The sequence below is a fragment of the Ambystoma mexicanum genome, chromosome 10 (assembly GCF_040938575.1).
Source record: "Ambystoma mexicanum isolate Mex_15411 chromosome 10, UKY_AmexF1_1, whole genome shotgun sequence".
In the NCBI taxonomy this organism is placed as follows: Eukaryota; Metazoa; Chordata; class Amphibia; order Caudata; family Ambystomatidae; genus Ambystoma; species Ambystoma mexicanum.
The window spans coordinates 1,639,762,324-1,639,775,836 of record NC_090932.1 but is presented as its reverse complement, the minus strand read 5'-3'; the positions used below and the strand labels follow the sequence as shown (position 1 = coordinate 1,639,775,836).

The window sequence follows — 13,513 nt, the reverse complement described above, 5'->3', positions numbered from 1 at the left end:
GATACTGCTCCCGTTGACTAGATTATTAAAGAAGAATATACCCTTTGAATGGAACTTATTGGCTCACGAAGCATTTGCGACTCTCCTATAGAACTTCACCACCACTTCCATCTTCGACTCCCAGACACCAACCTGCCTTTGACGGTAGGAGCAGGCGCTTCCGACTATGCCTTAGGGGCCTTGTTGCTATAAATGATTGATGAAACAGGTCTCATGCATCCAGTGGCGCATCATTCACGTACCGTCAATCCAGCAGAACACAATTACAGTATATTCGAGAAAGAACTTCTTGCCATTCGAGATACTTTCCTGACATGGCGCTATCTAGTAGAAGGGCCAAAACATCAAATTATGGTCTTAACAGACCATAGGAACTTTGAATTCTTAAAAAGATCCCAAGCTCTCAACCAGAGACAGAATCGTTGGTTACATTTCTTTTCTAGATTCGATTTTATAGTAACTTATAAACCCTGGAGCGAATAACACCAAAGCTGATGCCCTCTCTAGGAGAAGTACAGTCAAAAAGGAAGAAACCCAGAGAATTCCATCATTGTCCCTCAAAGAGTAATCATGGCATTAACTAGTATTCTGTTAGGGTGGGAACAAGAACTAACAGGTAGTTACACACCCAAGATGACAGGAATTCTTGTCCCTGCATGTATGCCATCACGTCATACACAGGCTATGCCTCAGAGGCTGATCTTTGTTGCTCCCTTTTCGAAGGTACCAACTCCTGGCATTACAATGGGGGCATGACATCCCAAGTGCCTGACATTTCGGTGTATTCAAGACACATAAAAAGCTGAAGAGGCTTGTATGGTGGAAATACATGAAGAAAGATGTGGCAGACTATATGCAAGGTGTGGGATCTGTGTCAGAGCAAAGACTCCCTGTGGCCCTCCCATGGGCCTTCTACATCCAATACCCATCCCGAATACACCTTGGCAAACTTGTACAATGGATTTCATCACGGATTTACTGAAGAACAACAACTGTATGTGGATCTGGACTTTGGTGGATTCTCTGAATAAGTTAAGCCACTTCATCGATTTACCCCAAGTCCTGAAGGCTGTTCAGTTAGCAGATGATTTCAGACACAAGTTCTCAATTCATATCTGTATTTTGGAAATCAATTATCAAGGCTCTCGAGGTGAAGATCCATTTGTCCACTGCTTACCATCCAGAAAGTGACAGACAAACAGAATGACTAAACCAAACCATAAGCCTATACTCATTTTGCTCTTCCACAGACTACCCCAACAAATAGGTTTCAATGTTACCAATAGCCGAATTTGCTTATAATGATGCACATCACGTTTCCTTACAGGACACTCCTTTCTTCATTACCTATGGGTATCACCCTGTATCCTTACCAAGTAACAGTTCCTATAGTTCCCCGGTACCAGCTGTCCAAGACATGATCAAGATCCTCCAAGAAGGGGAACAACAAGCACAGCAACACTTGCACCAAGCACCAAGAACAGCAAGACATATGCTGACAAGCATATAAATCCCAGTCCAATGTATCAAGTAGGGGACAACAAACCTACACATACCTCAGTGTCCTCACAAACTACAGCCCAGGTACATATTTCATATTTATTTGTTATTTATATAGCGCCTTAGGCCAAGGTGCTTTACAAAACCAATGTACAGTTCAAATGAATAAAAATAGTGGTACAATAGACATGAATTAAAAACTACAATGATATAAAATACAATTAAGATTGAAGTAAGATCATTTTGAGGGCGGCTTGGAAAGTGGAATAGAAGTGTACAGATCGTAAAGAGAGTCGGAGAGCATTCCACTGAAGAGTAGCCACCATTATAGAAAAAGTGGGGAACCATGAAGATGCACACGGAGGGCGGGGTACAGTTAGAAGAAAATGAGATTGAGAGCAAAGAGCACGAGAGGGAACATAAAAAGAGACAAGAGAGACAAGAGTTGTGAGATAAATAGGAGCAAGTCTATAAAGGTCCTTGAACCCAATACAAAGGAAATTTAATTTAAATTGAGAATGAATAGATAACCAAGGAAGAGAAGCCAGAGAGGTAGGAATAGAGTTGTGATCAGATGAAGAATACGGGAGGCGAATAGAAGAATTGAAGACAGACTTTAGAGGAGCTAGGCGAGAGATAGGGAGACTAAAGAGAAGTACCAAACAGTAAAATAGGTGTGAAAATATTAAGTAGCAAATTAAAAGCTTAGTGGCACTGAAAGTGAGAAGAGGTCTAACTTTCTGAATCTTTTAAAGCTGGAAACGACAGGAACAGGATGTAGCAGAGATGTGATAAGCAAAAGAGAGATTAGTGTCAAGATGAAGATTGCATGCCGTAAGAGAGATAGGCAGATGGGAGGGAGGAAATAGGATGAGGGGAGGAGGAACGGGGAGTGAGATCGTATTAGCTGTCTGTTTTTGACAGATTGAGCACAAGAAAGTGATCAGACATACAGGTTTTGATAATGGAGAGACAGGCTGAGAGATTCACGTGAATAGTGAGTGTGAAACAGGAGAAAGATAGAACTAGTTTGGTGTCCTCTGCATAGAAATGATGAGACAACCCAAAAGAAGAGATATGTTAGCCAATGGAGAAGTATAAAGACTTGGCTTCATCATAGCCAAGGTTTTCAATCCAGTAGCCATGAAACTCAGTCTCCCCCACAAGGTTTTCAATCCAGTAGCCATGAAACTCAGTCTCCCCCACACATACAAGATTCATCCTGTTTTCCATGTATCCCTTTTAAAGCCTGTCACTCAATCCCTAAGAGTCCCGGATCGTCTGAAGATGATTTCTTTCTGAGTGGGACCCAAGGAGGAATACGAAATCACCTGGTTTTTGGACCCTAGATGCTATAGAAGCAGAATAGAATACTTAGTGGATTGGAAGGGGTATGGACCAGAAGAAAGATTTTGGGTCCCAGTTAGAGATGTGCATGCTCCCAGATTGTTACGCCTATTCCACAAACAACACCCCGGGAAGCCGAGGGAATCTTTCTGCCCAGAGGGGAAACCTAGAAGGGGACGTGATGTTAGGAACCCGAGACACTCACCGGGTTCGCAGCTCCTCCCAGGACATCTCTGGAAGCCTTGCTGGACCCGCCGGTATTTGGCAACGGTGGAGGTCCTGGCCAGAGGGCTCAGCAAAGCACTGAGACTGTAGGATGAGGGGGCGATTGCACTCAACCCTCGTTAACACGCAGAAGTCTGTGTTGGCCATTCAAGATGGCCACCATACTGGGATATGAGTCCCCAACCAAGATGGCCACCGTACGTTGTAAATGTTTTCTAGGTCCAATTCTGCATCAGACAGCATAAAACACCAAAACCAAGCTGGTTCGGTGTCTTGCAACTTCGTTCCTCCTTTGAGCTAGGTATTTAGTGTATTTCATCAGCGGATCTCTGCTAAAGGTTCCTATCATGTTCATGGCCCTCATTAGGACCTTGGCGGAGGACGATGGCGCTATTTGCACCATGGTCCATGGCGCTAAGCTGCCAACTCCGCCATGGGGGTTGGCGGACTTACCGCCCCATTCCGAGGTTGGCGGGGCGGTAAGTCCCCAATCCCCATTTACCCTTCCCCATTCCCATTTCTGGCCCCATAGGGCATAATGGGAGTGGGGAAGGCGTTAATTACGCCACCGTAAATTACGGTGGCGTAATTAACAACAAGGTCCCTTAGCGCCATGGATTTTAACGCCTGCTACAAGCAGGCGTTAAAATCACCATGGCGCTAGGGGAACTCGTACTCAGGCGGTAAGGTGCGCCATGGTTTACGCCGGCGTAAACCCCTTACCGCCTGGGTCCTAATGAGGGCCCATGACTTTTCTTATGCAACCAGCTTCATGTGTTTTGTCCTGAAGGGCTTTGATCGATCAAGTGCAGATGTTTCTCTTGAAACTAATAGTGCTCTTCTCACCACATACAGCTCCAGGTCTGGGTTTTTAAGTTCCATGCAAGGGGGGCTCATTACGCCACCTTTAACCTGGGGGACATCGTCAGAGTAGCGTCTGTGATCGCTAACCAGATTATGTCCTTTGAGGGAGCGGTGTATTGACATTGTCTTCCTGGTTCCTAGAGAAAACAGTCTTCCAAGACCCATCCGATAATCAAGTTAGTCTTCATCTGACAGTGAGGGAGTCTGGTATTTGTAAATTACAGGCAGGGAGCCTGGCATTGTTGAGGCAGGCAGTGAGGGAGTCTGGTATTAGTGAGTTGCAGGCAAACTGACTTTGGTGAGTCAGGCAAGGAGGGAGTCTGGTATTTGTGAGTGACAGGCAGGGTGCCTGGCATTGGTGAGGCAGGCACTGAGGGAATCTGGTATTTGTGAGTGACAGGCGGGGAGCCTGGAATTGATGAGGCAGGCCCTGAGGGAATCTGGTATTTGTGAGTGACAAGCATTGAGCTTGGCATTGGTGAGGCAAGCAGTGAGGGAGTCTGGTATGTGTAAATTACAGACAGGGAGCTTGCTATTAGTAAGGCAGGCAGTGAGGGAGTCTGGCATCTGTGAGTGACAGGCAGGTAGTCTGGCATTGGTGCGGCGGGCAGTGATGGTGTCTGCTATTTGTGAGTGACAAGCTGGGAGCCTGACATTGGTGGGGCAAGCAGTGAGGGAGTCTGGTATGTGTGTGGCTTGCAGTGAGTCTGGCACTGGTGAGGCAGACAGGGAAGGAGACTGGTATTTGCATCTTACAGGCAGGGAGCCTGGCACTGGTGAGGGAGGAGGGGAGGGAGTATGACATTTGTGAGGCAGGGAGGGAGTCTGGTATTTGTGAGGCAGGCAGGGAGCCTGGCACTAGTGATTCAGACAGGGAAGAACTTTGGTATATGTAGCCTGCAGGCAGGGAGCCTAGCATTGGTGAGGGAGTCTGGTATTTGTGAGGCATGCAGGGAGCCTGGCACTGGTGAGGCAGACAGGGAAGGGGTCTGATATTTGTGAGGCAGGCAGGGAGCCTACCATTGGTGAGGGAGTCTGGTATTTGTGAGGCATGCAGGGAGCCTGGCACTGGTGAGGCGGACAGGGAGGGTGTCTGGCATTTGTGAGGCAGGGAGGGAGCCTGGTATTTGTGAGGCAGGCGGGGAGCCTAGCATTGGTGAGGGAGTCTGGAATGTGTGAGGCATGCAGGGAGCCTGGCACTGGTGAGGCAGGTGGGAGGGAGTCTGGCATTTGTGAGGCAGGGAGGGAGTCTGGTATTTGTGAGGCAGGCAGGGAGCCTAGCATTGGTGAGGGAGCCTAGTATTTGTGAGGCATGCGGGGAGCCTGGCACTGGTGAGGCAGGTGGGAGGGAGGGAGTTGGCATTTTTGAGGCAGGGAGGGAGTCTGGTCTTTGTGAGGCAGGCAGGGAGCCTAGCATTAGTGAGGCAGGCAGGGAGGGAGTCTGGTATTTGTGAGACAGGCAGGAAGCCTGGCACTGGTGAGGCAGACAGGGAAGGAGTCTGGTATTTGTAGTTTACAGGCAGGAAGCCTAACATTGGTGAGGGAGGAAGGGAGTCTGGTATTTGTGAGGCAGGCAGGGAGCCTGGCACTCGTGAGGAAGGCATGGAGGGAGTCTGGCATGGTTGAGGCAGGGAGGGAGTCTGGCATATGTGAGGCAGGCAGGGATCCTGGCACTGGTGAGGCAGGCAGGGAGGGAGTCTGGCATGTGTGAGGCAGGGAGGGAGTCTGGTATTAGTGACACATGCAGGGAGCCTGGCACAGGTGAGGCAAGCAGGGAGGGAGTCTGACATTTGTGAGCCAGGGAGGGAGTCTGGTATTTGTGAGGCAGGCAGGAAGCCTGGCACTGGTGAGGCAGGCAGTGAGGAAGTCTGGTATTTGTAAGTTACAGGTAGGGAGCCTAATATTTGTGAGGCAGACAGGGAGGGAGTCTGGAATTTGTGAGGCAGGGAGGGAGTCTGGTATTTGTGAGGCAGGCAGGGAGCCTAGCATTGGTGAGGGAGTCTGGTATTTGTGAGGCATGTAGGGAGCCTGGTCCTGGTGAGGCAGAGAGGGAGTCTGGTATTTGTGAGGCAGGCAGGGAGCCTGGCACTGGTGAGGCAGGCAGTGAGGCAGTCTGCTATTTATAAGTTACAGGCAGGGAGCCTGGCATTGGTGAGGCAGGTAGGGTGGGAGTCTGGTATTTGTGAGGCAGGCAGTGAGTATGGTATTTTTGAGGGTATTTGTGAGTGACAGGCGGGGAGCCAGGCATTGGTGAGGCATGCAGTGAGGGAGTCTGGTATTTGTAAATTTCAGGAAGGGAGCTTGACACTGGTGAGGCAGGCAGGGAGGGAGTCTGGCATTTGTGAGGCAGGGAGGGAGACTGGTATTTGTGAGGCAGGCAGGAGCCTAGCATTGGTGAGGGAGTCTGGTATGTGTGAGGCATGCAGGGAGCTTGGCACTGGTGTGGCAAGCAGGGAGGGAGTCTGGAATTTGTGAGGCAGGGAGGGAGCCTGGTACTGGTGAGGCAGGCAGGGAGGAGCCAGACAGGTGAGGCAGACAGGGAAGGGGTCTGGTATTTGTGAGGCAGGCAGGGAGCCTATCATTGGTGTGGGAGTCTGGTATTTGTGAGGCATGCAGGGAGCCTGGCACTGGTGAGGCGTACAGGGAGGGTGTCTGGCATTTGTGAGGCAGGGAGGGAGCCTGGTATTTGTGAGGCAGGCGGGGAGCCTAGCATTGGTGAAGGAGTCTAGTATTTTTGAGGCATGCGGGGAGCCTGGCATTGGTGAGGCAGGTGGGAGGGAGTCTGGCATTTGTGAGGCAGGGAGGGAGTCTGGTATTTGTGAGGCAGGCAGGGAGCCCTAGCATTGGTGAGGCAGGCAGGGAGGGAGTCTGGTATTTGTGAGGCAGGCAGGAAGCCTGGCACTGGTGAGGCAGACAGGGAAGGAGTCTGGTATTTGTAGCTTACAGGCAGGAAGCCTAGCATTGGTGAGGGAGGAAGGGAGTCTGGTATTTGTGAGGCAGGCAGGGTGCCTGGCACTCGTGAGGCAGGCAGGGAGGGAGCCTGGCATTTGTGAGGCAGGGAGGGAGTCTGGTATTTGTGAGGCAGGCAGGGAGCCTGGCACTGGTGAGGCAGGTGGGAGGGAGTCTGGCATTTGTGAGGCAGGCAGGGAGTCTAGCATTGGTGAAGGAGTCTAGTATTTTTGAGGCATGCGGGGAGCCTGGCATTGATGAGGCAGGTGGGAGGGAGTCTGGCATTTGTGAGGCAGGGAGGGAGTCTGGTATTTGTGAGGCAGGCAGGGTGCCTTGCACTCGTGAGGCAGGCAGGGAGGGAGCCTGGCATTTGTGAGGCAGGGAGGGAGTCTGGTATTTGTGAGGCAGGCAGGGAGCCTGGCACTGGTGAGGCAGGCAGTGAGGCAGTCTGGTATTTGTAAGTTACAGGTAGGGAGCCTAATATTTGTGAGGCAGACAGGGAGGGAGTCTGGAATTCGTGAGGCAGGGAGGGAGTCTGGTATTTGTGAGGCAGGCAGGGAGCCTAGCATTGGTGAGGGAGTCTGGTATTTGTGAGGCATGCAGGGAGCCTGGCACTGGTGAGGCAGGCAGTGAGGCAATCTGGTATTTGTAAGTTACAGGTAGGGAGCCTAATATTTGTGAGGCAGACAGGGGGGGAGTCTGGAATTTGTGAGGCAGGGAGGGAGTCTGGAATTCGTGAGGCAGAGAGGGAGTCTGGTATTTGTGAGGTAGGCAGGGAGCCTGGCACTGGTGAGGCAGGCAGTGAGGCAATCTGGTATTTGTAAGTTACAGGTAGGGAGCCTAATATTTGTGAGGCAGACAGGGAGGGAGTCTGGAATTTGTGAGGCAGGGTGGGAGTCTGGTATTTGTGAGGCAGTCAGGAAGCCAGGCACTGGTGAGGCAGGCAGTGAGGCAGTCTGGTATTTGTAAGTTACAGGTAGGGAGCCTAATATTTGTGAGGCAGACAGGGAGGGAGTCTGGAATTTGTGAGGCAGGGAGGGAGTCTGGTATTTGTGAGGCAGGCAGGGAGCCTAGCATTGGTGAGGGAGTCTGGTATTTGTGAGGCATGCAGGGAGCCTGGCCCTGGTGAGGCAGAGAGGGAGTCTGGTATTTGTGAGGCAGGCAGGGAGCTTGGCACTGGTGAGGCAGGCAGTGAGGCAGTCTGATATTTATAAGTTACAGGCAGGGAGCCTGGCATTGCTGAGGCAGGCAGGGTGGGAGTCTGGTATTTGTAAATTTCAGGAAGGGAGCTTGACACTGGTGAGGCAGGCAGGGAGGGAGTCTGGCATTTGTGAGGCAGGGAGGGCGACTGGTATTTGTGAGGCAGGCAGGAGCCTAGCATTGGTGAGGGAGTCTGGTATGTGTGAGGCATGCAGGGAGCTTGGCACTGGTGTGGCAAGCAGGGAGGGAGTCTGGAATTTGTGAGGCAGGGAGGGAGCCTGGTACTGGTGAGGCAGGCAGGGAGGAGCCAGACAGGTGAGGCAGACAGGGAAGGGGTCTGGTATTTGTGAGGCAGGCAGGGAGCCTATCATTGGTGTGGGAGTCTGGTATTTGTGAGGCATGCAGGGAGCCTGGCACTGGTGAGGCGTACAGGGAGGGTGTCTGGCATTTGTGAGGCAGGGAGGGAGCCTGGTATTTGTGAGGCAGGCGGGGAGCCTAGCATTGGTGAAGGAGTCTAGTATTTTTGAGGCATGCGGGGAGCCTGGCATTGGTGAGGCAGGTGGGAGGGAGTCTGGCATTTGTGAGGCAGGGAGGGAGTCTGGTATTTGTGAGGCAGGCAGGGAGCCCTAGCATTGGTGAGGCAGGCAGGGAGGGAGTCTGGTATTTGTGAGGCAGGCAGGAAGCCTGGCACTGGTGAGGCAGACAGGGAAGGAGTCTGGTATTTGTAGCTTACAGGCAGGAAGCCTAGCATTGGTGAGGGAGGAAGGGAGTCTGGTATTTGTGAGGCAGGCAGGGTGCCTGGCACTCGTGAGGCAGGCAGGGAGGGAGCCTGGCATTTGTGAGGCAGGGAGGGAGTCTGGTATTTGTGAGGCAGGCAGGGAGCCTGGCACTGGTGAGGCAGGTGGGAGGGAGTCTGGCATTTGTGAGGCAGGCAGGGAGTCTAGCATTGGTGAAGGAGTCTAGTATTTTTGAGGCATGCGGGGAGCCTGGCATTGATGAGGCAGGTGGGAGGGAGTCTGGCATTTGTGAGGCAGGGAGGGAGTCTGGTATTTGTGAGGCAGGCAGGGTGCCTGGCACTCGTGAGGCAGGCAGGGAGGGAGCCTGGCATTTGTGAGGCAGGGAGGGAGTCTGGTATTTGTGAGGCAGGCAGGGAGCCTGGCACTGGTGAGGCAGGCAGTGAGGCAGTCTGGTATTTGTAAGTTACAGGTAGGGAGCCTAATATTTGTGAGGCAGACAGGGAGGGAGTCTGGAATTCGTGAGGCAGGGAGGGAGTCTGGTATTTGTGAGGCAGGCAGGGAGCCTAGCATTGGTGAGGGAGTCTGGTATTTGTGAGGCATGCAGGGAGCCTGGCCCTGGTGAGGCAGAGAGGGAGTCTGGTATTTGTGAGGTAGGCAGGGAGCCTGGCACTGGTGAGGCAGGCAGTGAGGCAATCTGGTATTTGTAAGTTACAGGTAGGGAGCCTAATATTTGTGAGGCAGACAGGGAGGGAGTCTGGAATTTGTGAGGCAGGGTGGGAGTCTGGTATTTGTGAGGCAGTCAGGAAGCCAGGCACTGGTGAGGCAGGCAGTGAGGCAGTCTGGTATTTGTAAGTTACAGGTAGGGAGCCTAATATTTGTGAGGCAGACAGGGAGGGAGTCTGGAATTTGTGAGGCAGGGAGGGAGTCTGGTATTTGTGAGGCAGGCAGGGAGCCTAGCATTGGTGAGGGAGTCTGGTATTTGTGAGGCATGCAGGGAGCCTGGCCCTGGTGAGGCAGAGAGGGAGTCTGGTATTTGTGAGGCAGGCAGGGAGCTTGGCACTGGTGAGGCAGGCAGTGAGGCAGTCTGATATTTATAAGTTACAGGCAGGGAGCCTGGCATTGCTGAGGCAGGCAGGGTGGGAGTCTGGTATTTGTGAGGCAGGCAGTGAGTATGGTATTTTTGAGGGTATTTGTGAGTGACAGGCGGGGAGCCAGGCATTGGTGAGGCATGCAGTGAGGGAGTCTGGTATTTGTAAATTTCAGGAAGGGAGCTTGACACTGGTGAGGCAGGCAGGTAGGGGGTCTGGCATTTGTGAGGCAGGGAGGGAGACTTGTATTTGTGAGGCAGGCAGGCGCCTAGCATTGGTGAGGGAGTCTGGTATGTGTGAGGCATGCAGGGAGCTTGACACTGGTGAGACAACCAGGGAGGGAGTCTGGAATTTGTGAGGCAGGGAGGGAGACTGGTATTTGTGAGGCAGGCAGGAGCCTAGCATTGGTGAGGGAGTCTGGTATGTGTGAGGCATGCAGGGAACTTGACACTATTGAGACAACCAGGGAGGGAGTCTGGAATTTGTGAGGCAGGGAGGGAGCCTGGTACTGGTGAGGCAGGCAGGGAGGAGCCAGACAGGTGAGGCAAACAGGGAAGGAGTCTGGTATTTGTGAGGCAGGCAGGGAGCCTACCATTGGTGTGGGAGTCTGGTATTTGTGAGGCATTCAGGGAGCCTGGCACTGGTGAGGCGTACAGGGAGGGTGTCTGGCATTTGTGAGGCAGGGAGGGAGCCTGGTATTTGTGAGGCAGGCGGGGAGCCCAGCATTGGTGAGGGAGTCTGGAATTTGTGAGGCATGCAGTGAGCCTGGAACTGGTGAGGCAGGTGGGAGGGAGTCTGGCATTTGTGAGGCAGGCAGGGAGTCTAGCATTGGTGAAGGAGTCTAGTATTTTTGAGGCATGCGGGGAGCCTGGCACTGGTGAGGCAGGCATGCGGGGAGCCTGGCACTGGTGAGGCAGGTGGGAGGGAGTCTGGCATTTGTGAGGCAGGGAAGGAGTCTGGTATTTGTGAGGCAGGCAGGGAGCCTAGCATTGGTGAGGCAGGCAAGGAGGGAGTCTGGTATTTGTGAGGCAGGCAGGAAGCCTGGCACTGGTGAGGCAGACAGGGAAGGAGTCTGGTATTTGTAGCTTACAGGCAGGAAGCCTAGCATTGGTGAGGGAGGAAGGGAGTCTGGTATTTGTGAGGCAGGCAGGGTGCCTGGCACTCGTGAGGCAGACAGGGAGGGAGCCAGGCATTTGTGAGGTAGGGAGGGAGTCTGGTATTTGTGAGGCAGGCAGGGAGCCTGGCACTGGTGAGGCAGGCAGGAAGGGAGTCTGGCATGTGTGAGGCAGGGAGGGAGTCTGGTATTTGTGAGACAGGCAGGGAGCCTAGCATTGTTGAGGGAGTCTGGTATTAGTGAGACATGCCGGGAGCCTGGCACTGGTGAGGCAGGCAGGGAGTCTGCCATTTGTGAGCCAGGGATGGAGTCTGGTATTTGTGATGCAGGCAGGAAGCCTGGCACTGGTGAGGCAGGCAGTGAGGCAGTCTGGTATTTGTAAGTTACAGGCAGGGAGCCTAATATTTGTGAGGCAGACAGGGAGGGAGTCTGGCATTTGTGAGGCAAGGAGGGAGTCTGGTATTTGTGAGGCAGGCATGGAGCCTAGCATTGGTGAGGGAGTCTGGTATTTGTGAGGCATGCAGGGAGCCTGGCCCTGGTGAGGCGGGGGGGAGTCTGGTATTTGTGAGGCAGGCAGGGAGCCTGGCACTGGTGAGTCAGGCAGTGAGGCACTCTGCTATTTATAAGTTACAGGCAGGGAGCCTGGCATTGGTGAGGCCGGCAGGGAGGGAGCCAGGCATTGGTGAGGCAGGCAGTGAGGGAGTCTGGTATTTGTACATTTCAGGCAGGGAGATTGGCACTAGTGAGGCAGGCAGGGAGGGAGTCTGGCATTTGTGAGGCAGGGAAGGAGTCTGGTATTTGTGAGGCAGGCAGGAGCCTAGCATTGGTGAGGGAGTCTGGTATGTGTGAGGCAGGGAGGGAGATTGGCACTGGTGAGGCAGGCAGGGAGGGAGTCTGGAATTTGTGAGGCAGGGAGGGAGTCTGATATGTGTGAGGCAGGCAGGGAGCCTGGCAATAGTGAGACAGACAGGGAAGGAGTCTGGTATTTTTAGTTTACAAGCAAGGAGCCTAGCATCGGTGAGGGGGGGAGTCTGGCATTTGTGAGGCAGGGAGCCTGGTACTGGTAATGGAGACAGGGAAGGAGTCTGGTATTTGTAGCTTACAAGCAAGGAGCCTAGCATCGGTGAGGGGGGGAGTCTGGCATGTGTGAGGCAGGCAGGGAGCCTGGAATTGGTGAGGCAGGCATGGAGGGAGCCTGGTATTGGTGAGGCAGGGAGGGAGTCTGGTATGTGTGAGGCAGGCAGGGAGGCTGGCACAGGTGAGACAGACAGGGAAGGAGTCTGGCGTTTGTGAAGCAGGCAGGGAGCCTGGCATTGGTGAGGCAGGCAGGTAGGGAGTCTGGCATTTGTGAGGCAGGTAGGGAGCCTGGCACTGGTGAGGCAGGGAGGGAGTCTGGTATTTGTGAGGCTGGCACTGATGAAGCAGACAGGGAGGGAGCCTAGTATTTGTAGCTTACAGGCAGGGAGCCTGGGCTCAGCTGCAGCCAATGAGAGCCTGGTATTGATGGGGTAGGTAAGGAGGGAGACTGGTATTGGTGTTACGGGCATGGGTGGGCGGTTATTGGTGAAACAGGCGACGAGTCCTGGCTGGGATGAGCTGCAGCCTGAGACAGGCTGTGGGCCGGCCGGGAGGGTGGCGCGTTTTGGTGTTCGAGGCACTACGTGGGGTATTTTTTCAGCAGGCAGAGAAGAGGGGGGGGGGTGGTGTGGAAGGCGGGGAGGTGGGTACGGCTGTGTGTGGCAGTTAGTGAGGCGGGTATTGCTGTGGCAGGCAGGGAGGCGTGTATTGTTGTGACAGGGAGAGAGAAGGGTACTGTTGTGGCAGGCAGGGAGCCGGGCATCGCCTCGGCAGGCAGGGAGCCGGGTACTGCTGTGGCGGGCAGGGAGGCGGCTATTGGTGTGGCAGACAGGGAGCCGGGCATTTGTGTGGCAGGGAGGAAGGCGCGTCTTGGTGTGGCAGGCAGAGAGAAGGGTACTGTTGTGGCAGGCAGTGAGCCGTGCGTCGTTGCGGCAGGCAGTGAGCCGTGTATCGTTGTGGCAGGCAGGGAGCCGGGCATCGCCTCGGCAGGCAGGGAGCCGGGCACTGCTGTGGCGGGCAGGGAGGCGTGCATTGGTGTGGCAGGCGGGGGGCTGGGCTCCGCCGCAGCCTGTGACAGCCTGGGCCCGCCCTACACCGCACACAGCAGCCCCTGATCACACAGCCCGACGCAGCTCCATTGTGCCAGGGGATCCGCCGGCTCAAAGGAGCAGAGAGCACCCCCGGATCTGCGGCGCCATGAGTACCAGCATCCGATACAAGAGCAAGCTGGGGAAGCCAGGTGAGCAGAGCGGGGTGCAGGGGCAGCCCCCCGGGGTGGGTGGGGCGGGATGTCTCCACAGACCCTCATTCTCTCATCTCTCGCTTCCTCCTCTCCTGCCTGCTGACGGTGGGTGCCCTCCTGCCTGGCGCTGCCCTCCTCCTGCCTGGTGATGGCCGCCCTGCTTGCACCT

The 13,513-nt window shown here is 54.0% G+C and overlaps 1 protein-coding gene across 1 annotated transcript in view; it reads left to right on the top strand.

Annotated features, from left to right (window-relative positions):
• The first annotated feature begins 12,728 nt into the window (after window positions 1-12,728).
• Window positions 12,729-13,513, top strand: part of SEPTIN5 (septin 5) — a 513,411-nt gene continuing 512,626 nt past the window's right edge. Inside the window, exon 1 of the mRNA XM_069620050.1 lies at window positions 12,729-13,341. Coding sequence (XP_069476151.1) covers window positions 13,299-13,341 — 43 coding nt within the window. The 5' untranslated portion in view covers window positions 12,729-13,298. The remainder of the gene's footprint in view (window positions 13,342-13,513) is intronic.